The 24,635-nt window shown below is 37.1% G+C and overlaps 1 protein-coding gene across 1 annotated transcript in view; it reads right to left on the bottom strand.

Annotated features, from left to right (window-relative positions):
- Positions 1–1,139: 1,139 nt before the first annotated feature.
- LOC109070732 (transcriptional repressor p66-beta-like) overlaps positions 1,140–24,635 on the bottom strand; it is a 39,130-nt gene continuing 15,634 nt past the window's right edge. The window contains exons 2-11 of the mRNA XM_042777007.1: positions 15,366–15,725; positions 13,821–13,950; positions 13,576–13,707; positions 11,181–11,309; positions 10,628–10,798; positions 8,210–8,570; positions 7,736–7,938; positions 6,849–6,959; positions 6,475–6,676; positions 1,140–5,253 (exon numbers count right to left, since the gene is read on the bottom strand). Coding sequence (XP_042632941.1) covers positions 5,117–5,253; positions 6,475–6,676; positions 6,849–6,959; positions 7,736–7,938; positions 8,210–8,570; positions 10,628–10,798; positions 11,181–11,309; positions 13,576–13,707; positions 13,821–13,950; positions 15,366–15,724 — 1,935 coding nt within the window. The 5' untranslated portion in view covers position 15,725 and the 3' untranslated portion in view covers positions 1,140–5,116. The remainder of the gene's footprint in view (positions 5,254–6,474; positions 6,677–6,848; positions 6,960–7,735; positions 7,939–8,209; positions 8,571–10,627; positions 10,799–11,180; positions 11,310–13,575; positions 13,708–13,820; positions 13,951–15,365; positions 15,726–24,635) is intronic.

Raw genomic sequence — 24,635 nt, 5'->3', positions numbered from 1 at the left:
TGTTAGCATGACACACGTGCTGTGACCCCGGCCTGCCCAGATGTGTAGTTCTGACCCATTACACGCTCAAGGTCATAAAACAGAATGATCAGCTGTGTTCCTTACATCTCTTCTGACCCCAGCACACAGTTTCACTGATGCATCTGCGCTATGGCCCAGGAACAGAGGTTGGGTAATACAGAGACATCAGAGCAGGTGGGCGCATGTTGAGCATTGAAACACATCCCAGACAAAAAAAGCACAGTGTAACACAGGAAATATGTTTGTGGGTTGATTCCCAAGAAAACAAAACCATGTGGGCTGGGCAAAATATTAGATGTGGATATTGCTTCAAGAGATTATAAACTGTATGGTCTGTGTCAGCAATGGTATTAGATATTGGCTCACCTATTAAATTTGCAAAATGGAGCATTAAGGATTGAAACGTAATTTAATACACAATGTGATTTGGTCAATGCAAAGTTCATTCTGAAATCCATACAGAATATCAGAGCCCAAAACAAAACCTTTCATTGGTACTGGGGCACATGTCTCCTGATAAAAATGTGTCTCCATATTTTGATACTCTTTTGTAATTGGTCGGTCATATTTAATTTAAGACACCTGCCAATTGCTGTAATGTGTGACAAGAATAAAAATGAAAATCTTGTCTAATTTCAGATGATCCCACCATGCACCTGAGTCAACAAACACTGGTTTAGTTGGAACAGAATAACAGACATCACCCCTTAAGAGAGTACAACCTTGAATCTGCTGGCAGGATACAGGAGAACAGTGATGCTGTGGAAAATAGCTATAATTGTTGTGACCGGATAAAGTCAAAGCTTATAATGAAGCCAATTAGTCTGTAAATGAATGACCAGGGCTCAGGAGACCATATGTGTGCTGGCTGGAAGAGTGTGAGAACTGGAAAGATGGTTAATCAGCCACAGAATAAAATTAACTTTAGTATGGTTAAAAAAGAAAGTGATATAGGCTTTAAAATGTAAATGAAAAATCCAAGTGTAAATAATAACAATACATAAAAATAAGAGAAATTAAAAAGTACAGAAATTCTAAGAACGTTTAAAAATGGCAAAAGAACCAAACAAAGAACGTTAGAAATGAGTTATAAACAAATGTTAACACACTCCGAGATAAACTGTTCCATCCTTTATTAAACATAGCTTGCAAGTGATAAATATTACAAAGTTATTTCCTCCAAAATTAGCTTATTTTTTTTTTTTCAGTCAATGCATAATTGTTGTTAATCAACCGGCAGTAATCAAACAGCATTTTTTTTCCATCTCCATTTTAGACAGTTAAATATCAAGGATGTGCAAAAGGTCTGGATTAATGTTCTAAATCAAAATAAAAACATGACAAAAAGCACTTCTTTTCCTTGACTAAAATCAATAATTGTTTAAGCCAATCTCCAGTACTTTTTTTTTTTTTTTTTTTTACTGTACACATTTGAATTATTCATAGTCTTCTTTTACAAACGGATTTCAACATATTGCCATTTGCTTTAAAATTCATACTGGGTAAATTGCAGCGAAGTCTATTTAAAAATATTTGAAAGTTCAGATGAAATTTCGAAAATCAAAAAGAAACGACGACCCCAAAACCCTCTCTCCCACTTAAAAAAACAACAACAAAAAGACTTGTACTTGCAACCAATTAAAAATCAGGGAGAGAGAAATAAAAAGAAAATAAAAAAAATGAAGAGAGAAGTAAACCCCAGCGCTAGAACTCCAGAAAAGCTGATTGTCCAGTCAGAGAATTATGGACAGTGATTCCATGACATGAAACTTGAAAAAGTATATCTAATAATGTCACAAACCTCAGATTCAAAACTTTGCAAATTGTCTATTTTTGTCATGGTTTAAAGGCAATAAGCATTGGAACAGTCAAAAACAAACAAAAAAGTTTTTTTTTCTTCATCGTATACAATGTATACAATCTTCCATGAAAAAAAATAAGAGCATTGTGATTTTTTTTCCCAAGAGAGAAAAAAAAAGGGATATTCTGAGGAAAGTTTGCACTTTAAGCAACAGAAAACAAATGTACACAATCTCCCCTGTAGGGTTTTCCGCACCCAGTAATTTATCTAAAAGTAATGTTATTATTGAGCAATAGCGTGCTTTGATTTTACATTTATGATGATCGCTTTGGATTTGGTCGAGTGAGGGGTAATACTGTCAAATGTTTCATCCAGTCCATGTTCTGTAAGACCAACACTTTGTGTGGGACATTAGAGAAAGAAACTTATTCACTGAACATCTACGTTAACTTCAATGTTTGAAATCAACAGTGAAAATCAAATAAAAGAGAGGTAACAAAAAAGTAACATACGAGACTGTCCCATCATGTCTCAGTCCAAAGACTACAGAATGGATCAAACGTTCCACCAGAACAATGAACTTTTTTTCTTCTGCAAATACTACATACTACAAAAACATACAGCCGGGGAGAAAATGCATTTAAAGAGCTCATTCAAAAACAAGAGAAGTATAATCCCATACATTTTGCACATTTGTTACACAATAATACACAGTGATCACAAAACGAAATAACAAGCTTCACAATATTCATGGCTTTTTGTTTGCTTTTCTACACAATATACAACCATTTTAATTTCATTTCATTATTTTTAATTCAAGGGAGAAAAAAAAAAGCTTATGTACAATAAGTCATTATTACTTCTGACCTAGCAAATATTGTGTCATCATCTGTTCATACTTTTTTTTTGTTTGATTAAATTGATTTTTTCTCCTTTTTTCTTTTTTTTTAAGAAACAGCTGAAATTAAACAACCAAACAAAAATGGAACTTAATTGAGGAGTCAAAAGGAATCCAACTTTCTTGTAAATATATGAACACAGGTATATGGATGCATCTAATATAGTCTACAAGAGAGAGCAGGAGAGAGAAATGAGTTACTATAAACACCCTACGTTCATTTCAAAAGAACAACAAAAACATTACAGATCATGAAATTGGAGCAAAGATAAAAATCATCCCCTTAATATCAAAGACTGAACAGGATGACTAAAAGGGACTGATTTATCATCACCAGAAAAAAAAAAAAAGAAAAAAAAAAAAAAAAAAGTGTAAACATCCTATTACCTAATATTGCACCTGAAAATTTAATCCAAGGTATCTTCAAAAATTTTTGTTTCAAAAGTTGCATCGTTCCACCACAAATCAGTGGCATTATACAGGATAGTAAAAAAAAAAATGCATGTGTATGGATTTATTTCCATTATTTCTCCATCAAACACATAATAGCTTTGAGTTTTCTGAGCTATTAAACATGACCTGCATGACAGACCTCAAAGTCTGATTTCCAGAAGAACCATACGTGTCATAGGAAATGCTTAGGCTGGAGGAAAAAATGTTAAGTGCTCAACTTCTTGTCAACAAACCATCTGTGATCCACGTAACTGAAACATGGAGCACTACCTCACTAACCGGGAACCAAATCTGACAAAAAGATTATTGTGAGTCCAACCAGAATGCAAAATTCATCCTGCACAAAATCCCTAATACTGCATATTGACCAAACACTGCTTATATTGTTACCATCATTCAAACGCCTCCAGGTTATGTCTTCTGAAACATAAACGCATGCACCATAACATAAAAAGCATTAAATCACTGTGGGGTTGAAAAAGCCAGACGCTTTCGATAAGATGCATCGCACAGCGCACAAAAAGTCTTTCTCCCAACTCTCTCCGAGACATCTGATGGCATCCATACCTTAAGATCCTGTGCGCTGAAACATTCTTGTCCTCTTTTGTTTAACCTTTTTTTTTTCAATTATTAAGAAGAAAAGTGCTCCTCCATAACGAGGCATCTCATGTGCATTGCTTTAACACGATGATTGATCCTTGTCAATGCCTTCTGTTAAAACTCACGTTAACAATCTACGCATAAAACACTTTTCCAACAATTCCACCTATTTCAATGATTATCGTCTCCCTTGGCAGGTACCTTTAAGATACGTGGCCATTTCAGATGGAGACGCCGCTCAATTAAAATAAAAAGAACAAAACCGTAAAGATAGGGAAGGGGTGGGGGGGTTAAAGAAATGATCACAAAACACCCAAGCAGAAACAAAAATCAAAAAGGAGACAAAGTTCATGACGATGGAACTCTCTGGCTTCATTCTTGCTGTGCAGTGAAATGCACCGTCACCACAAAAGAAGCTGTATGACATCACTGCATCCTGCGAATGTGAATGCATTGAGAGACACGGGAGAGATCCTGTTCATGGGCGCACACGCACAAGTAACGTGCCTCCAATTTTACAGTTTCTCTCTGTACATTCGACAGCAGGAGACTCATTCGTGCTAGTGCAGGTCCCATTTTCAGCTGTTAACGTATCTGTGTGGCCTTCTCAAGGCAGAACCAACGTTGACTAGATGAGCAGCACTCTGCATAAGGATCAATCTGATCAATGTACATGAGTCTGTCTCGCTCTTTCTGAACCAGAAGTTTCTTGGAGGACTTTGTAGTTTCCGAAAGTGTAACGCTACAAAGATTCTGCTCTCTCTATCTCAGGTAAGAATGCTTTAACCATTCCAACTCCGAAACTGAAAATATACGGCATGAGAGAGAATGAGTCTAATTTTACAGGGGTGACTGACGGAGGAAGCCTTTAAATGAACCAAAAAAAAACAAACAATCTTTTATATTTTTAAGTGACCCTGCAATCTGGCATCCTCCCTCTTTAAAGAAAAACATATGGGTAAGAACATAAAAAGATGCAAAAAACCACTAAACCTACTAATAAGTGTAATAAGAGTAACTGTAACAGAAGCAACAATAATACTAATAATAATAACTGTGATAATAATAGAAGTAGCAATAACAACAGCAATAATAAGTTGAGATAACAATAAAGAGCTTTGCTATAGTAGGAAACCGAAGTTTGAGATGCACTGACAGTCTGGTGTTTATAGTCTGACTGATTGAGCTGTTCTTATGGGTTAGTTGGGTAGGCACACGGACAGGCACTGCATGCGATGGGGTGATGGTGTGCGTGTGTATGTGTTGAGGGGTGGGGGATGTTCTGATGTAGAACAGAGGTGTGGTGGGGCGTCCGAAAGGGGGATCTGCAGTCCCGTCAGGGCTCATTTCTGCCCGCTGATGGACTGGGATATGGAGCGTGGGGGAATCATGTCGAGCAGATACTCCCGCTGACGGTCCGCTAGGCTGGATGCCTTGTGGCCCCCAATGGCTCCCGGATTTAGATAAGCAATATTCAGACCTGCGATGGAGGACAAAAACAGAGAGGGGCCGGGAAAGTTCAAGGAAATAAGAAAAGAAAGACAAAAAGTTGAAAAATGGTGTTTAACAAAATAAAGTTTGTGACAAACTGCAAGAACAACAAAAACATCTTCTAACTTCTAATCAAATTCCAACAATCAAGCCAGAACATAACAATAAAATACAACAAAATAAGGGAGGAAAATGAATAAAAATTAAATTATATTAAAATTAATTGATAAATACAATTAAAATTAAATTGAAATAAAAAGTTATTTTAATCTAATTTTTTTAAATTGAATAAAAAAAAATTATAATTTTAAATGTATTTTGTATATTCAATGGCTCCCAAACATACTTGGACATTTTTGAATACATTGTGTAATTAGTTACACAATGTGGCAATATAATATTTTTGGACATTTTTGAATACATTGTGTAATTAGTTACACAATGTGGCAATGTGTTAAAATGTTACACAAGGTTGGCAATATTACAAAAATCAGCTTTGGCTGAAAAATCAAAAAAAAAGAAAAAATATATCATTATTGTGTATAAAATGAAAAAGGTTGAAACCGATATTATAAATAGTATATTTATAGATATAGAATATAAATTATTATTAGTGACCTATCCCTTTTATTAGTTAAAGGGGGTGGGACGGGTGCATTAATAAATTTTAACATTTTGTTTCCCATAATTAACTAACTAAATTAACACAAATCACCAGCCCTAATTAAAATAAATTATAAATCACAGATAAGTATATTTTAAAACAAGGGGAATCTTCAAAGAAAGGATGTTAGACCTTCACTAACTTCAATAAAATTAACTTTATTTTTCATGACATACTAAAACTCTATTAAGCATTATCTCCAGCCATTGTTCAAATGAAGAGAGCGTTGAATTTCACTGCTTTATAATAATTCTACATCCTGAAATCTGTCTAGTGTTGACCTGTTTTATCATAAATTTTCCTTCTGACTACTGCATATTACTTCTCTGGTAATTTTATTCTAGTCAGTCTACTTGGGGTCCAATAGTATGTTAAGAACTGCATAATTAATGAGTTGAGACGACTTTAGGTGTGGATGAATGTCATTTTAACAAAATGTGATTCCCTAATTAATCCTTAACCCATACAACACTTCTTCACCATGCTGCTTTAAAATCATGTAGTTAAGGTATGCTGTGCGTTCCTAATTAAACTGCATCATCTTACCAGGGATATTGTAGATCTGCCTGCGGCTGTCATGCTGAGCCCGACTGCTGCTGCTGGTACTGCTGCTGCTGCCACAGCGCTTGCTTGTCATATCCAGCAGCCCACTGGCCACTGAGAGCTGGGAGGCCTGGGCGAAGTTAGAGAGGACACCTCGTGCTGAGCTGGACAAACCCCGCTGTAGAGCGGCCTGTGGCTGGGGAGTCTAAAAGAGAAAATGAGAAAAAAAACTCAGCGTTAAATTTCATGACACCTCTTTGTGCCATTAAACTCATTAAAATCTGTGATTAGCTGAAGCGCCAGAATAAAACAGCCATTTCAAAATCCATAAAAATGGTCTCAAGAGATCCCATTATTTGTACACAATGAGAGTGCACCTGTCGAAGGGCATGGTGTCGGATCAAGGTCTCCCCTTTGCTCACGCTGGGCACAGTCTGGGCGGAGCTGGGGGACAGAGCAGCCTGCTGCTGCAACCTCTGCTCTATTTCCTGAATGGACAGACACAGAGACAGAAAAAGGAAGTCAACATGCAATTACAGAAACTACAAGCTAGCAATGTCAGTACCAAGTCAATATTACTACTACCACTACTACTTATAATAGTGGGTCTGTTTGAATAAAAAATAATATTATATATTATCTGTATATTGTTTATTTGTTCTGATGAATTACTTAAACTTGAAGCAAATGTTAAATAATTGAGAAATAAATATAGGTTATATGTCATTGTTGTTGTTTTTTTTATTTGTTAATATTTCATTTTTTTAATAAAGCATTTTTAATAAAGTGTGTAGCTTACCAATGTCATTTAAAAATTATTTATATACTATAATAATATTTATTACTATTTTGGATCAGCTTATATTAAGTTTTTATTATAATTTCAGTTTCAGTTTTTATTTTAATTTTAGTACTTCAACATAAAGTTGAAGTTTGTCATTTTATGTTAAAATACATTCTAGTTGGCAAAGGTTGTTTTAAAATATCCTCTATTTTTGTAATTCCACCAAGTGACAATAGTAGCGAAGAAACGACATACTTTACTAATTTCAGTTAGTTGCTGGGGCAACAAGTTTTTTCTATAGGTTTTTCATATTTAAGAGTTTTTAATCATTTATTTTTCGCTAACAATTACAGCACTGTAGCATGCTAGTTTGTGGTGTGTTACTGAAACTTCCGTATATAGAGAATCATAAAGCTTAATTTCACCATTCAAATTTTGGTATCCTGACAACTATCAGCAGTAAAATGAAAACTGACAGACCTGTTCTTGTTGCAGAGCCTTGACGAAAGCGTTCTTGAGCCTATTGGTGTGCTCAGCCTTCAAGGCCTTCTTCTGATTGGACGTCATGCACTGCTCACAGAGGATGCGACCACTTTTCTCCTGCTTCCAGTGAGGGGTGAAGTCAGTCCTGCACTGGGCACAGAAGAACGGCTCCATGTGTGGCAGTGACCCCCGCATTTTACCTGAGCAATAGCAAAAGCAGAAAACAATATGGACTTATGTGATTATTAAACTGCATTCATTTTAAGGTCAAGTGTGAATGTTGTTAAACCGTTTCCACTTGTGTGTTTTGCCTTTTTGATATTTTAGTTTTGATCTCAGCCGATCTTTGATCAGCAGATGTAAATATCTATCATACTCTAATGCAAATCGCAATATGATTTTTTTGGCCATATTGCGCAGTCCTACTGTGCAAGTTGTCTTTGTGGTGTGGTTTGTTCCTCTTGCTCCTACCCTGACTATCAATGACGCTCTGCACGACCTCCTCCAACCCCACCATGTAGATGAACTCAGAGTTGGCAGCAGAGGGCAGGAAGTGCAGCAGGGGCGCTGGAGGTTTAGGTGGAGGTATCTCCAGCAGGGTCTTCTCCAGCTGCTTGCGGAGGGCCAGTTTAGCGGCTGCTTGGCTGCTGGCCTGGTCGTTCAGAGAAGCGACGCTGGAGGCGCTGGAAAGGGTGGAGGGGCTGACAGCACCAACCCCACTCACTCCCACCCCGACGCCAGCTGCTCCCGCTGCCTGCATGTGTGCCAGGTTCATGTAGATAGCCGAGGACGAGCCTGAACGCTGCGAGACCCCCACCTGCTGGCTGGCAGCCTGCATCACACAAAGCAAAAAGGCAAATCATCAGCAACAGACATAATCCATTTTTATGAATGATTCATGTTGCGGCTGGGTGATATTTTGAATATACCACATATTCAATATGATTTTGTTGGTGACATAAACTAAACATCTCAATGAATATTGCTGTGATTTAATGCACAATTTTTATTTGGCTATTAAGTTAGGGCCTGTCCAGTTGACTTGTTTTATTCACCATCCTAAGGAAGAGATATTTGAAATGAATCAAATGATATTTTAACATGATTTAAACCTCAGAAGAAAAAAGAAAAAAAAAGGAGCAACCTTTTTCAAACTGCATTTGAAAAAATGGGTTCAAATACTTTAAAATGACTCAGAAGTATGTGCATTGCATATCAAATACTTCAAAATGTTAAGGTAAAAAACAAAGTACCAGCATTATATTTATTATATATATATAAATACTTCAAAATGTTAAGGTAAAAAACAAAGTACCAGCATTATATTTATTATATATATATAAAATAATAAACAAAGTACCAGCATTATATTTATTATATATATATAAAATACTGAGATATATATACATACACACACTACCATTGTTATAAATTGTAATAGATTTTTAAATACAATTTATTCCAGTGATGGCAAAGCCATCACAAAAGAGGAAAACACACAGTCTACATTTGTTATTGCTATATAGACATTATCTTGCAATTTTTATCTCGCCAGCTGTTTTTGTTTGAAATAATATTTATACATTTGTCTATGATGCATTTTTGCTATTCACAGTTCAGAAGGGAGATCGCGCTCACTCGGAGGAGCTACAGCTGTTTAATTATGATAGAGAGAACTAAACATTCAAATGTCTGCTTACACTTTAGGTCTGTGGCTGTGATATTAAGCTAATTTAATTTTCCATTTTTATTCATTTCAATTTTGGGTTCTAAGGATTATAAAAAATAAAAATAAATGTAAAAAAATATATATTAAAAATAGCCACATTTTGTCTAGCGCAACTTCCTTCCCTTAACAGCCGTGCGCATTCGTTCCTCTCTAAAACCCAAACTTAAGGTCAGAATCAGCACAATCGGTGATTGTTATACAATGCCGTCTTTACTGTTGCTAAATATAGGGACATGTTTGATGATAAAACGTTGAAAGCACAATAATCCACGCAAGATGTGCTGATCCCCAGACTGAATTGTGTGCGCACGCTCCAATATGGACCACAACAGACTTCGGGTAACAGGTGCACATTCAAGCGTTCAAATAAACACAAAATGTGTCAAAATGGCTGGTGTTCACAAGAGTGTTCACAACATAGTTTATGTCTTAAGTGGAGGTGAACAGAGAAAATCCAATGTGTGTCAATATATATTGTCTTAAAGTGACAGCAGTGACTGGCTCTTGGGCCATCAGTGTTAATCAAGCAACAAAATCCAGAGAAAATCACTCACAGCTCTCAATCTGAAGAATGTTAGCTTCAATAAGCATTAATCTATCAATTCATACAGTGAAAACTATGCTGTGTTCGTTTACATTTGATTACTTTATTAGAGTTATTTTGTAGGCTAGATTACTTACCTGAACATTAATGTTAGTAGACCTTCATGGAAAAATTAAAGCACTGTTTATTTAATTTATATCTTGTTCTTTTGTATTTGTCAGTTTGTTTTACTTTATTTCTTTATTCATGTTCTTACTGTATTTTTTTCTTTTTTTTTTTTTTTATTTTTTTATTTTTGTTGTTTATGTATCCTTTTTATTTTATTTAGTCTATTTCATTAAATGTTTATTTTACATTTCAGAAAAAAAAGCAAAGTAATTCAGCTCTTAATCTGTGTCTCATATATAATACAATGTATATCAAAAGAATGAAAACATACATTTTGCTATATCGCCCAGCACTAATTCATGAATTCAGTAGTTTGAAATAAGCCAGTAATAAATGGATTAAACAAAGTATAAATGTGTCACATGAACTTTAGAAAAAAAATTAAATAAATTGCAGAGAGAAAACCCACAAAACAAATTAGGACTAATGACTTTGAACTTGACTGTACCTGCTGATAGCTGACTGTGTTACCCAAACCACCTGTGGAGGAGCGGCCCATGCCAGGCTTGGAGGGCAATCTCTGACCCTGAAGCTGGGCAGGATTGGGTGCAATAACCCGCTGTGACATCATCATTGGGGGCAAAGATGCATTGGCGGCAGACCTGATTACTGTGTGGCCCTGAGGAGAAAAAAAAAAGGAAAAAAAATACACATACAGTTATTAATAACTTTGCAATGCACTGTAAGACCACTAGATGCCAGCAGACACTGTATATCAGATTGCACACTGTTGACATCAAATGCTTTGTTTTTACTCAACAGATGGACCGTAATTAAAAATGGTAACTGGTACCAATCTATACAGTTATGCTGATCTTAAGGTGCTGCTCCCATGGCAACCAACAGCAGGCTCTAACATGTTCAGTCTAATGTGTACAACATAATAAGAAGTATCCATGTACATTATGCTTGTGCTTAAAATACTCAATAATGCATTTAGAAAAAACAAAAAACTGATCTGGTTTCTGCTCATATTTAGAAAGGCATAAAACCCCACGTACCTGTGCAGTGCGCAGGCTCTGAGGCTCAGATGAGTGCATGCCAGGCCGCACAGGTAGTTTCCCGAGCCCCTGAGAGCTGTGCATGGGTGACGGCTGCACTGATGATGGGGCATTCTGGACCACCGGCACCTGAAAAGAGAAAAATGAGAGGTCAGAGTCCTTCTATCAAAAACTCATACTGTAGAGTTTCAATATAACTTAAAACAACAACAATAGCCCCCCCCCAATGTATCAGGGGGACTCAAGCACCATTTTTTTCAGTTAAAGCTGCTGCATTTTCTTTTTGATCCAAGCACTTCCACATAATCCATTGTTAAAAAAAAAAAAACGGTAGTCCTGACCCAAACTCATTTGGCTGAGGTTTCTGATTGGCTTTTTTATAAAGTCTAGTGATGTCACAGACATATGTGACTTCTCACACCTATTTCACAAATTATTACCGGTAGAAGAGATATTTTAATGCATTTATGCATAAAACATACCAAACAAATGATTAGCCTATTCATCTATCATTGTATTTTACATGGTAAGGCATTTCAAGGAACATAATACATAAATCAAATAATAATTTTAAAAAGTGTTATTAATACTATGCATTTCCAAAAACAGTGATTTAACATGTATAACAACAACAATAATGATAATAATAAAAATACACGCTATATCTTATAATACTGTAATAATAATTCTAATAATAATATAACTTAATGACTATATTAACATTATCATATGCCTCTGCATGCTTTGGTACTTATTGTTACTATTTCATCCTAAATCCAGCTTAAGAGGCAAACATTGTTAATGCAGAGTGGGGCATCAAACACAAGTGAATGTTTAAGGGTTGTTCCTGTGTCTAGACAAGACACTGAGTTGAGAAGCAAAGATAAAACATCTCATTGCCACAGTACATGGAGCTGTGATATGGTATCTGTGAGGTTATGGCTGACCGTCTCGTTCCCGGTTACCCTATTTCACCCCCGCTAGCAACTAACGTCCTTTCAACAATAAAATGATTTACCTCAACAGTTTTTTCTGCCATTAATATAACACTCAGCTGGACACGAGGGGAGGTTATTTTGCTTGGTGCTAAAACAGTGAAGGTGAACATGCTGTACAGAGGAGCTGCAGTGTAAGTGTGGAGTACAAATACAGGCAGATTTACAGCATACAACACTGCGACATTCAGTCAATGCTGAATCATTTTTTTATGCTACAGTGCGGTCTCCAATTACAGTTTAATATGCAGAGACAACTATGAGTAAGCCAATCACAGGCTGATTTCACAGAAATTGGAAGTGAAATTGTACAGTAAAATTCAAAACAGAGGATGCTAAAAGTAAAAATACTTCACCTTTAAGTTGATACCAAAATTGGAAAAAAATTAAATGTTTTATAATACAAGTGTTTCTACTGTGATGTGATTCTGTAATGATTAAACATAATCTTAACATATTATTACGGTTTTAAAAATGTTTTCGAAAATGTGATTTTTTTTTTTTTTTATGTAATTTTTTCTGGTGATGGCAAAGCTGAAGTTTCAGCAGCCATTACTCCAGTCTTCAGTGTAACATACATGAAAAATACTGATTTGGTGCTAAAGAAATGTCTTAATGTTGAAAATGTTGTGCCGCTTAATATTTTTGTAGAAACCATGATACATTTTTTTTTCAGGATGCTTCAATGAATAAAAGCATCCTTGAAATGGAATGGTTTTGTTTTGTTGTATTTTAATTTACTTTAATGTTTGATTTGTTTAATTTATTGCTTGCTGAATAAAAGTATTAATTTCTTTAAAAAACTGAGCCCAAACTTCTGAACGGCAGTGAATAAAAACTTAGTTAGCTGTAGTCTAGATGACAATAAACAAGCCTGTGCGTTTCTACACCAGAGAAGTGCAAAATAAGATCCCTTCCATTAAAAAAAAAATAAATAACAAAAACTAAGCTGTTTACAACGGAAGCAGCTTCAGCTGATGGACATCGCATTCTATTTCTGACACACTGCAGCTCCTCCATCCACTTTATTTTGTCCATCCATCTAAAATAATATGATTTTATTTACAAAAGTCCTGTGCATGACTTGATTACCATGCATTTTATATTCAAATAACTTCCTGACAGTGATATCAAAGCCAGCCTGTGATGTCTCTGGTCTCTTAAGGGAACTGCTACATGCCTGATCTGCATTGAGCTAACTGCATACTACACTAAACGTGCACAGCGGTATGGTAGGTATGAGGCTGAGATGTTTCCTCAATTCCAAAAAGGTCTCTAACATGCCTGTTCATCCAATAAATATAATTAAAATTCCCAACTGACAGAGTGTAGAGTTACTGGCCCAGTTGGCATCAAGTGTAGAGTACGTGAAGGTACAGGACATTGTGCACGGTTCTGACCTTTTGTACCACGTTCTCCTTCTGCATCTGACTCTGTCTCAGTTTCTTCAGGAGCACCAGCTTGGCCTCCTCCAGCCTGAGCTCCTCTCGGAGAGCTTTGATCATCTGCTGCCGCTCGTCGCCAGTCTTGCCCTGCAGAACAAACACACACGCAAGAGGTCAGCAAACAGGTTCATGAGACTAATTGAAAGGGTTTAATGGTGGGTAACCAACAATAGATCTGATTCCTCCGTGGGATACTGCACCTTAAACATCTCCAGGTTGGCCTGATGCTGTTTCTCCTCAGGATGAGGCGTGCTCCGGGGGCTGGATGCCTCGTTGTCTGATAAAATGATAACGTCTGGCGATGGAGTGCGTCGCTCCCGAACTATTTCACTATAATGAGCACAATTAAGAGGAATTTTTAGGGGCACTTTAAATATATTTTTTTAAGGGAGTCAAGATGAAAAACAAGGCCTAGCAACACCTACAGGATAAAATCATTAAATTATAATTTAATTTAACACCATACAGCAAAAATATACCCCCTTACCTTAATATAAGTGTTTTTTCATATTATCTGAAATGTGCTACAATTTAGATTCCAAAACAACTTAAACAACGCAGTTAATTTCAAGCAAGCAAACAACTGATCCCAAGGTACATAAGCCCAAGTTATTTTATATAACACATTTCCCTCACAACAGTAGTTTGTTTCACTTTAAATACATTTGTTTAGTCCTGGCTGGCATCTAAATTAAAGGTTGTTTATAATGAATGACACTATAATTTGTGTTTGTTTTATACTTATATTCTGAACAGGGTTGTTATTAACTAAAAAAACAAACAAAAACAACCTGAAACTAAAATTAAAACCATAAAAAAAAAAAAAAAAAAAACTTTTCGTTCAGGGCTCCAGAAAAAGAACTAAAAAAAAATAAGCCATTGAGTCCAATAAGAAACAAAAATAGGCGCCAAATTATTTTGTGCCACAGAATGAATGCATTTTATTTTATTTTATTTTTTTAAACACCTTAACATTTCAGTCATACTGTCATGTATTTATGTCTCCTCTGCTTTTACAGCATCAGCATCTTAATCCATCTTGTAGATGCCGACGTCCTGGGAACTAAGGTTCACTTAAAGTGGGAACTAAACGTCTTTCCCAACTTCAGAACTATATACAGTCACAAAGAATTGTTTAATAAACAGAATCTGTTCCAATATCATGGACCATAACTACATCAGCATCACTTGGCCCTTGAGTGTAGTTCAGGCTCCTCCACAATGCATGCTGTAAATGTTGTCATATGTCTTGCACACATCCAGTCTGTTTTTCTTAAGTAACATGCAATTTTATCTTTTGCTCCTTGCATTCTTACTTTTCATGTAAACAGATTAAGTAAAAATATGAATATGCAAAATAGTGCATATACTAATAGCAAAAACAAAAACAACAAAATTATTACAACTTGAAAATTAAAAATACAGAAATGAAAACCCATTTAAAACAATAAAAAACTACAACAATTTATCAATAATACTAAAATAAAACTGGTTCTGAATAACATTACATGTAAAGGATTTGTTGTAGAGTAAGTGGAACAAAATGCATTTTTATAGAGTGTATAATATTTGTAAATGTTTAGTTTTATTTAACGGCATTTCTGAATGTGATAAAATATGACTTATGCAACATTTTTCTCTGAATTATGAGATTTTCACAGCTTATAGTCATGTGCAATTTGTTTTCCGAAAAATACGATGCTCATTTCAACAAACAGATGTTAAACACTTTGCCGCAACCTCACCTCCTTCTGGCACTCATGTCCACTGGCTCATCCACTATGTTTTCCTTCCCATTCTTACTGGGACCTCCATGGCCCCCGACTCTCAAACTTCCATTCATCTTCTCCTCGTAGGCCACAGCTCCCATCAGCCCCTGGCTGCCCCCGGGGCCTTTCCCCTCTGCCATGGCTGCTGCAACCGCTGCCCCCTCCAAAGCGGCCAGATCCTTGCGTTTAAGGAGGGCAAGCATCTTAAGCCTCTCCATGGCCTCGTGACCCTCCATCTTCAGGCGCTTGGCCAGAGCCTCGTCCCGCTCATCTTGTGCCTCCAGACCCCGCTTCAGCAGGTTCAGCCTCAACGCCTCCTCAGACATCCGCTCCATCCTATCAGCGACATAGAAAGAGAATATTTGTGAATAAAAAACATTTTTCATCATCCATAGTAGCAATGCAAGAGCAAAGTAGAAAAAAAAAAAAAAAAATTAATTAATTAATTGAATTTTAAATAACTTGAGGCAATTCTTACATGAGAAATAAAAATATTAACAAATTCACTTTAAAATAAAAAGAAATGCATTGTGTTCATTTCGCAGCTGTATCAAAAGACTTTACTGGTACTGGTATCAAATACTGAAATTTTGGTATCACGGCAGCCCTTATCTGTAGGAATCAGTACAAATTCCCCTGCTTGAGACCAACGCAAATCACTTAATTATTCTTTTACAGCGAAAGAGCTCAGAGCAAGTGAGAGAGATCTACTATGACTCCTCACACGCCCACAGACTTAACAGAGCCATTAGTCTGCCTCGTGCTGAGGCTGTGGACTACAGTGCTCAAGAACCAAGGCCTCTCCAGGCTTAATTGATAAATTACATGATCATTACATACAAATCAGTGTAACTTTCATGGTTTGAGTGAGGAAATTTGCTTGGGCTGCTTGTAGGGAGGGTCTCCCTACCTCACGTTCAGTGCCTGTTACAACAAGAGCCATTTCTGAGTGCAGACACGCAGCTGAACGGAGCTTCCCAAAACGTCACAAAGCAGTCACTGAGAGGGGACCGACTTTGCCCACTTGTGGGATCATATTTCTGGCACCACATTACTGACTGAAGATACAAGTCTTACTCAAGAACTAAAATTAGAGGATTTTTTTCTCTGATGAAAGGGAGTTTCACAGTATCAACAGCAATGCTTTCAGCTCACAAATGTATATTTTCCCTAGTTCCACTGTATATTTATATGGGTTTTTCATTATTTTACAGTTGACTTCAAACACAACTACAGGTAAATTAACTGAAAAAAAAAAAAAAAAAAAAAAAAAACTCATTTTGCAACACTAGCAGTATAGAAATTATTTTTCAGTTGTAATTTTAATTTTACTTAAAAACAATTGTGCTTATTTGAATAAAGAGAAAACAGGAAATTAGGAGACAGAAAAGGTGTGAGCTGCATTCAGACTCCTATCGCCTGCAGTTGAACTAGTAATATAATGAAATTTCAACCAAAAACATGTTTTGGAAGGGTGAAATCACTAGTCTCATTCACATTCATACGGATAGGAGAACCTCGTGAAAGACTTCCACCTAATTCACAACTTGTATGTTAGAATATGAATTTGATCTTAACCTTGTTTTAATGTTAATGAATTTGGAGTATTCTAAATGAGCGATCAAGTGCCAAAGGTTAGTCATTTGCATAAAACACACCCATAACATCTCCATATAAGGGAATGTTTTGCCTTTCGTCACTAAGCGCAAATTAAAAAGCTCTCGATATACTGTCTTTTTTTTGTCTGATGGAAATATCTTTGTGTTTGTATATGTATGATCAAATATCTATATATATAAAAAACACTTTAAGTATACTCAAAGTGGCCGATTTTTGTGTACATGTGGTTTCAGTTGTTCCTGCATTTTCCCACAAAAGTAGAATAAATACAAAAATTCTTGATGAATCATGATTTGTTTGTGAAAATGTTCATATGCAGATTTCATGCAAATTCGTGTGTACGCATGGTTAGTGAATGAGACTCACTAACCAAATAGTGACGTTTAATTAGCACTTCTCTGATGATGTATTTTCACCATTTCAGCATCTTATTTTACTGACACAAAGCGAATAAGGTACAACAGGTAAACATGTCAGCAAAATCTCAGTACATGAGAAAACATGTCCGATAAATTTGTTCAATTGAAATATTAAGAAAAGGCTCATCATTGACGGATGAGTTTTTTTTGTTGTTGTTGTTGTTGTTATTTTGTTTTTACTTCTGGTATGCAACGGTTATGTTGTCAGATCTAGTTTTGAATCACAGAGAGAGAAAACTGTAGTGCAGTAGATTGATAAAAAGCACAGTCTTCCTAAAGAGACAGAAATGCCTAGAAGACATCCTCTCAGTCCACGAGACAGAGCGTTGTCTCCTAAAACATCACTTATGGTATGATGAGATGCATCAGAACCACAAATTCTTAAGTGTACAGGTAAAACTCCGAAAATAATGCCCTATATAAAATAGTGTAGTATGCATGTTTGATTTTAACGCACGGTTTAAATAAGCAGTGACACTGAAGCACCAGATGAGCCAATCTCTACTACTGCATTCTTACAGTCAGCCATTAACTTCCTGTTCTCCCCTCTGGACAAAAGCACAACACACCACACGGGAGCCCAACAGTCAGTCTATAACGTGACTGAATCACTCTGTGTGTGCGTGTGTGACTGTGTGTGTTCCCATTGAAAAGCACACACATACACTGCGGGGTCATGCGTGCTCAAGTGCAGAGTTGATTGTGTACACATAAGACTCTGCCGCACTCTGGACATGTTTCACGTACTACAGATCTAAATGATCATATGTGTGTTTGCTCATCTTTATTAGTTAGGCACGCTTGGGCGGACCCTTCATGGCCAGAGGGCACAGAGAGGCTCTCCCCCCTCCCACACGCACACACACGGGGAGTGTCTGGACAGTGAATGTGCAGGACTCTATGCAGGCTATTGTTTGTGCTGGAAGCTCTTTATCTGTCTGATGCATTTGTATTCTGCTCATAGCTTCAGTCTAAAGGTAGAACATTATCAGGTGCTGCCGCCTGCCCAGTATTAATCCTTTGGACCCCGTGTAAAGTAAGAGAGTAAACCTTTATTTATATATCCAGTAAAAACTTTTTACAGGTATTCATATGTACATTTGTAGATGGGTGGGAAGGGGGTCTGGGAATTTTTTTTTTTGATTTTCTTTTGAAAAATCCCGATATTAATTGTGAAAAATGTGTTTTTACACAGCAAGTTTCAGCAGCTGTGTAGAAATGTATTTCTACGGTGCTTCTCAATTCACAATTGTACTTTATGAATGAGAAACATACATTGCGACCAGTGGAGCATGATTCCTAAAACAAATGACTCTTATGAACCAGTTCTTTTAATGAAAAGATCAAAAATGGATTAGTTACAAATTAAAATCTAGAGGAAGGGGGAATGTGTGAAAAAAAAAGAAAAAAAAAAAGAACGGGAACAAAGAGAATTTCTTACAGAACAAAATGGGCATTATAACGGAAATCTATTCCAAGGAACAAATTGGAAACTATTCTAAATCAAAAGCGTGTGAATAAATTCAATTTAATTCCTAATCTAAATTTGATTATTGGAATACTGGAAATTGTAATCTAATCGATACAAGAGCTTGTCAATAAGAATTAAATATCAGATTAAATTGGAATCCAATCACAACAAGAGTTTAGGAATGAAACCAAAACTGGAATCTAATGAAATCAAGAGCATGTAAATGAATCCTAATCTTACCAAATTGAGATCTTGAGATCTTGAGATCTTTGAAAGATTCAAACAGAACTTGGAATCTAATCGAATCATTAACCTAGGAATCAGAATAAAAAAATAAAAAAAATTGATAACAATAAGAAATAGTAAATTAATCAAACCAAATAACCATACCAAATTAAGACCTCGAGAATCAGAACCAAATTAAAATTAGAGTCTACTCGAATCAAGAGCTTAGGAATCAGAATCAAATCAAAATAATTAAATTAAATTAAAATTAAATTTATGCATTTAGCAGACGCTTTTATCCAAAGCGACTTACAGTGCATTCAGGCTATCAATTTTTACCTATCATGTGTTCCCGGGGAATCGAAGACCTTGCACTTCGTAACGAATCATTGAATACGCAATGCTCTACCAATTGAGCTAAAATAATAACAAAAAGAGCCTGTAAAGTAATCAAACCCTTTCAAATAGAGAGCTTGAGAATCAGAATCAAAAATCAAAATTGGGTTCTAATTGAATTAAGAATCAGAATTTAATCTAGAAACTGTATATCATGCTGGAGTATATTATAATCATACTGCTATCTATGGGCAGCACCATTAAGTACATGTTAAAATATGAATAAAAGGGTTTAAATATGAATAAAAGGACAAAGTATACACATAGGCCAATTGAACATACTTTTATAGTGTGAAGCAGACAAAATAAAAACTGAATCTATTCACTTTTGAAAGAAATCACATTCATCTCTGACACCTCTGAGCTCCCCTCTCGGTTTGAGGTCATACAGAATTCAAACATTTGCCCTAGTACTCCTTAACTTTGATTTTAGTGCATCTACAAGCAAGGGATTATGTATAATGTGATGCGCCGGAGCGCAGCTGGGATCAAAGGTGCGTGGACACATGTACTGGTCAAGAGAAAAGCAGCATGATACCACCCTCCTGTACTAATAGACAGCATAGACACCGAAGGAGAGTTTCTCATTGATGGGTTGACAAATGACACCCTTTGTGATGTAAACGTCATGTAGGTCCTGATACAAACACACAAGCAGCATACATGTTGCCTAAATGCTTTTGTTTGGCTCTTATTAATATTAATTAACATCCAGCTCCTGAAAAGCTCAGCCCTATTCATCCACTCCTATAAGACGTGACTGATCGCAGGCAGTACTGTCTATGGCAGCCATGGTGACCTTGCCTAGCCTCAATATTAAGAAAAAAGGCTTTAGAAGTGCGTGTGTGTGTGTGAGCTTGTGGGTGAGATGAATCTGTATTCATTAACCGGACACGTGACACCTCCACATTTCTGGTTGCAGTAATACTATCTAAGACCTTTGTGACCAATGACCAATTACTTTCTGACTTCTCTGATATAGTGATATAAATTTGAAAACGTTTGCGGTCTTCTATTCTAACAGTCTAGCAAGCTACATTACCATGAATATTCAGCTAAAGTTCAAAATAAAACGTGGCGGTTGCACAGCTTTAAGACCATAGATCAGGGGTATCAAAGTCACAGCATGTGGAGGAGTTCAGTGTGTCCTGCAGGATGATGTGAGGAATAACATCTTAAAAGTACAAGTGTATATATTTGTTTTGTTGGTTTAACATATTCATAAGATTCTATTTTTTAAATAGGGGCCTACAGCAAGAAAGATAGCATGAATTCATGTTTTGAAGCTGATTCTGACAACTGTCCCAAGCCAGACCAGTTCATTTATCACTCTGAAATGTCTCCACTGTAAGGTTATTTATAAAATATATTATAAAATAAACAATGGTCAAAAATAAACCAGAATAACACTTAAATCCCTAACGCTCAACAGTTTGGCATCAGTAAGATTTTTTTTTTTACATTTTGAAAGAAGTCTCTTATGCTCACCAAGGCTGCGTTTAGTTGATCTAAAATACAACTTTAAAGGTTTTCTCTTTTTTAAAAATAATTTATTCCTGTATTGCCAAAGCTAAATTTTCAGCAGCCCTGACTCTAGTCCTCAGTGTCACATGATCCTTTAGAAATCATTGATATACTGAAAATAGTCATACTGCTTAATATTTGTTGTTAATGTAAATAAATGTAATACCTATTTTTTTTCTCTCAGAATTTTCTGACGAATGGAAAGTTTAAAAGAAGTGCATTTATTTGAAATAAAAAATATCTTTTGCAATTCACTTTTGATCAATTTAATGCAGCCTTGCTGAATGTTTGATCTGAAAGTTTGACATCCAGGATCAAGGTTTTTTTTTTAAACTGGCCAAATTACAAGTCGCCTGGCAAACCTAAAACTACGCTCGGTTGACCTTACAGTCATGTTCATCTATAGTTACTATGAAACACACAGTACTGTAGTTATTCCTAAACCCAATTAAGCTCCCGGGACACACAAGCGACTGGTCTTAAAATGCTTTATTATAGGGACATCCCCAATTACAAATTAAATTGAGCTGTAATTGGTCCCCTGATGACTTCATCATCTCTCTATCATCCCATTATTTCTCATGTCATCGTTCACTCTCATTCTTTTTCTGGCATAGTTTAATCATACATCCGCCATTGCATTGCATCGCAAAGTCTAATTTACGAGATTGGCTTTACAAGCGCAAAAACATCTGGTGATCTCGCTTACAAAACTGCAAAATGAGCTACAGTACAGTTTTAAGAGAAAGCTGCATGACGTCCTTTAAATTTAACAACAATGACTGCAGAATTAAGAAGCAAGCACATAATACCCTGATATATAACGTTGTATCCTTACTACAAACCACCCACCTTTCACAAATGAGTGCGTGAGGGGGAAGTTGGGGGGGGGGTAAAGAGTGAGCAAAAGGAAAAAAAAGTGCCTGAGTGACTGAGACAGTAGAAAGAAAGAGCAAGGGAGTGCGTAAGCAATAAACGCACAAGCATACACATAACCAACAATGGCACCAGCCAGCCAATCAGAAGGTCCGTGCAGTGCACGTCAGTCTGCCCCCCCCCCACCATCACCCCCCCCTTTACATAATATAATGACTGTTTCAGTCAGCTGCTACAAAAACCAGACTCTCTTTACTCTGCCCACTCCTTCTTTATTAAAAATGCTCTACAGGAATCTACAGGTGATGTCACGGACATTACGTCCATGTTTTTATCTTACTCTTCTTTTTGCTTATCCTCAGAAACCTGCACACGCGCACTCCACGACAGACTCACTGCTTTGGGCACTACGCCAGCCAACGCAGCAGCAGCAGCTCAGAGATGAAAAGAAAGAGAGAGCGAGAAAAAGAAAAACAGAGATAGAGAGTAAAATGGTGTGCGTAAGCACACCACGGACGAGCCGCATCGCTTCACTTCAGATGAGATTATCTGGTGATCTCCCCCAGCGACCCTCGCAACACCCTAAACCACAACTTTCAAATCTCCATTTTATCTAATCAACCTTCTGTCCCGCCATATAGTCCCACTGATCCCTTTCGGATAGTCCCTGGATAGTTACTCGCGCAGGACTTCTTGGCAAGGTAGGGAAAAGGCCTAAAAACAAGGAACAATTTGAGTGTGTGTGTGTGGTTTGATGGGCCATACCGACACAAGACTCACTTTGTGCCCTTCAGACCCACCATTCTAATACAGCTGTGCCACACACCACAAAGCAGAGCAAAAACTGACCCCTCCCTTTCTTGCTCTCCACCCCTCCCCCCCTTCCAAAAAAAGTATTCCTTTTTTTCCTCCCTGCGTTGTAAAAATAAACACACACGCTCACTTTCTGGGGGCCCCTTAAAGGTACGGACAACCACAACTACTTTTCGGTTCTTATTCTTTTTTTTTTTTGTAAACAGATTGTAAAATACAGAATGCACATTTGGGATCTCAATCGGTTCAAGTGGGGGGCAGAGTTGGGGGTTAGGGCAGACAGAGGATGAAGAGGACAAAATTGAGATGAAAAAAATGGAATGGAAGAAAAAAAATAAAAATAAAAAAAAAAAGACAGCAGCACTCTCCTGACACGCTACCCTGTCATAATGCCAACCCTTAATTCCCCTCTGCCCATCCCCCACCGGCACACCATTTTCTTTATGCACACGCCACTGCTGCCTGTCGATCAGATCACTGCAAGCACAAAAATGTCCTCCTCCTTCTGCCCCCACTGCAAACGCCATCACACCCTGAAGCCCTCTGAACCGGTACACACACGCAAAATCAAAGACCCTTGCCCCCCCACAAAAGAGAACAGATTCAAAAAGTGTGTCAAAAAAAAAAAAAATATTGCCAGTTAAAAGAAGTGATGATAATAATATGGCCAGTTGCAAGTGCACGAAGGAATCCGCAGCTCATTTCACGCATGATCTGCATCATGACAATTCATTTGGCTGACGTAACCCGCTGCCCCACCTCCCAGACCAATGCGTCGGTGGCATTGCATCTCTCACCCAGAGAGGTACAAGGTGCCTTGTTTTAAACGTCATGCTAGTACTGCCCCAGGACTGGTCTGATATCTGAATGCTCAGATTCCTTCATGCAAGAGTAGCGATGCATCCTCTTAATTTCCCCAAGTTTTGTCCTAAGGCACAGCATTTATCGTGAAAGAACAGGGGTTTGCACCCATCTTCGCTTGTCGCCCCCATCCCCCACCCTCGGAGCCTGGCCCATCTCCCAAATCTGCCTGTTCGCATGCAGCCCCTCTGATCACCCACCCGCTCAATTGGCTAGATTAAGCCTTTCCTGTTTGCAGCATCTGATGCTGAGCACGGAGACCTCAAAATGGCTGCTACACCATCGCTAAAGGTGTGTGCCCACCCTGATGAATAAAAAAAAATATATGTATTGGGCAAGAGCAGGTCTGGCTGCTCGTTTTGTTCTCGGAAGTATCCATTTGGATGGAACTGCAGTTCTTTGGGGTTTAAATGTAAGGAGAGTGATTAATAGTGAAGGGCAGGCGTTGACGCAATAACCTAGTTAAAGCTGGAGCGAGCTGGGCTTGGCATAGGGTCATATAGGGTGAGAGCCATGAACACTTGGGAAATGGTTGCAATGACTGATGTCTGGATGCAAACTTCACAGTAATGTTCTCAGATTTTGTTGGGGAATCATTTGGGTGGCTTTTCAGCAGGACCTAATTGACTTTTAATGTGTCTGCAAAAGGTGCAACAGTATGGATATAGTGGGAAGGAATAGTAAACCCAAAAATGAAGATGAGTAAATGACAGAACTTTTATGACATTCCAAACCTGTATGACTTACTTTCTTCTGTAGATATGCTGAAGAATGTTTTTGTCCATAAAATTAGTCAGTATGGTACAAAACAACATTATGGACAAAAAAAAAACACAGATAACTTTCAAAATTTCTTCTTTTGTGCTCCATGGAAGACAGTAAAGTCATACAGGTTTGGAACAACATTTTTGGGTGTACTGTCCCTTTAAGCAGACCTCTGTGGACTTTGGAGTAGAGGAAGATGAAAAGACTATTTCTGTTTATATTATTTGTGAAGAGGGGTTCGGATTTGACATTTATCATGTCAGAACTCTCGGTCCT

The sequence above is a fragment of the Cyprinus carpio genome, chromosome A19, assembly GCF_018340385.1.
Source record: "Cyprinus carpio isolate SPL01 chromosome A19, ASM1834038v1, whole genome shotgun sequence".
NCBI classification, from domain to species: domain Eukaryota; kingdom Metazoa; phylum Chordata; class Actinopteri; order Cypriniformes; family Cyprinidae; genus Cyprinus; species Cyprinus carpio.
The sequence above is the reverse complement of the archived record's forward strand: the minus strand, read 5'-3'. Positions and strand labels throughout refer to the sequence as shown.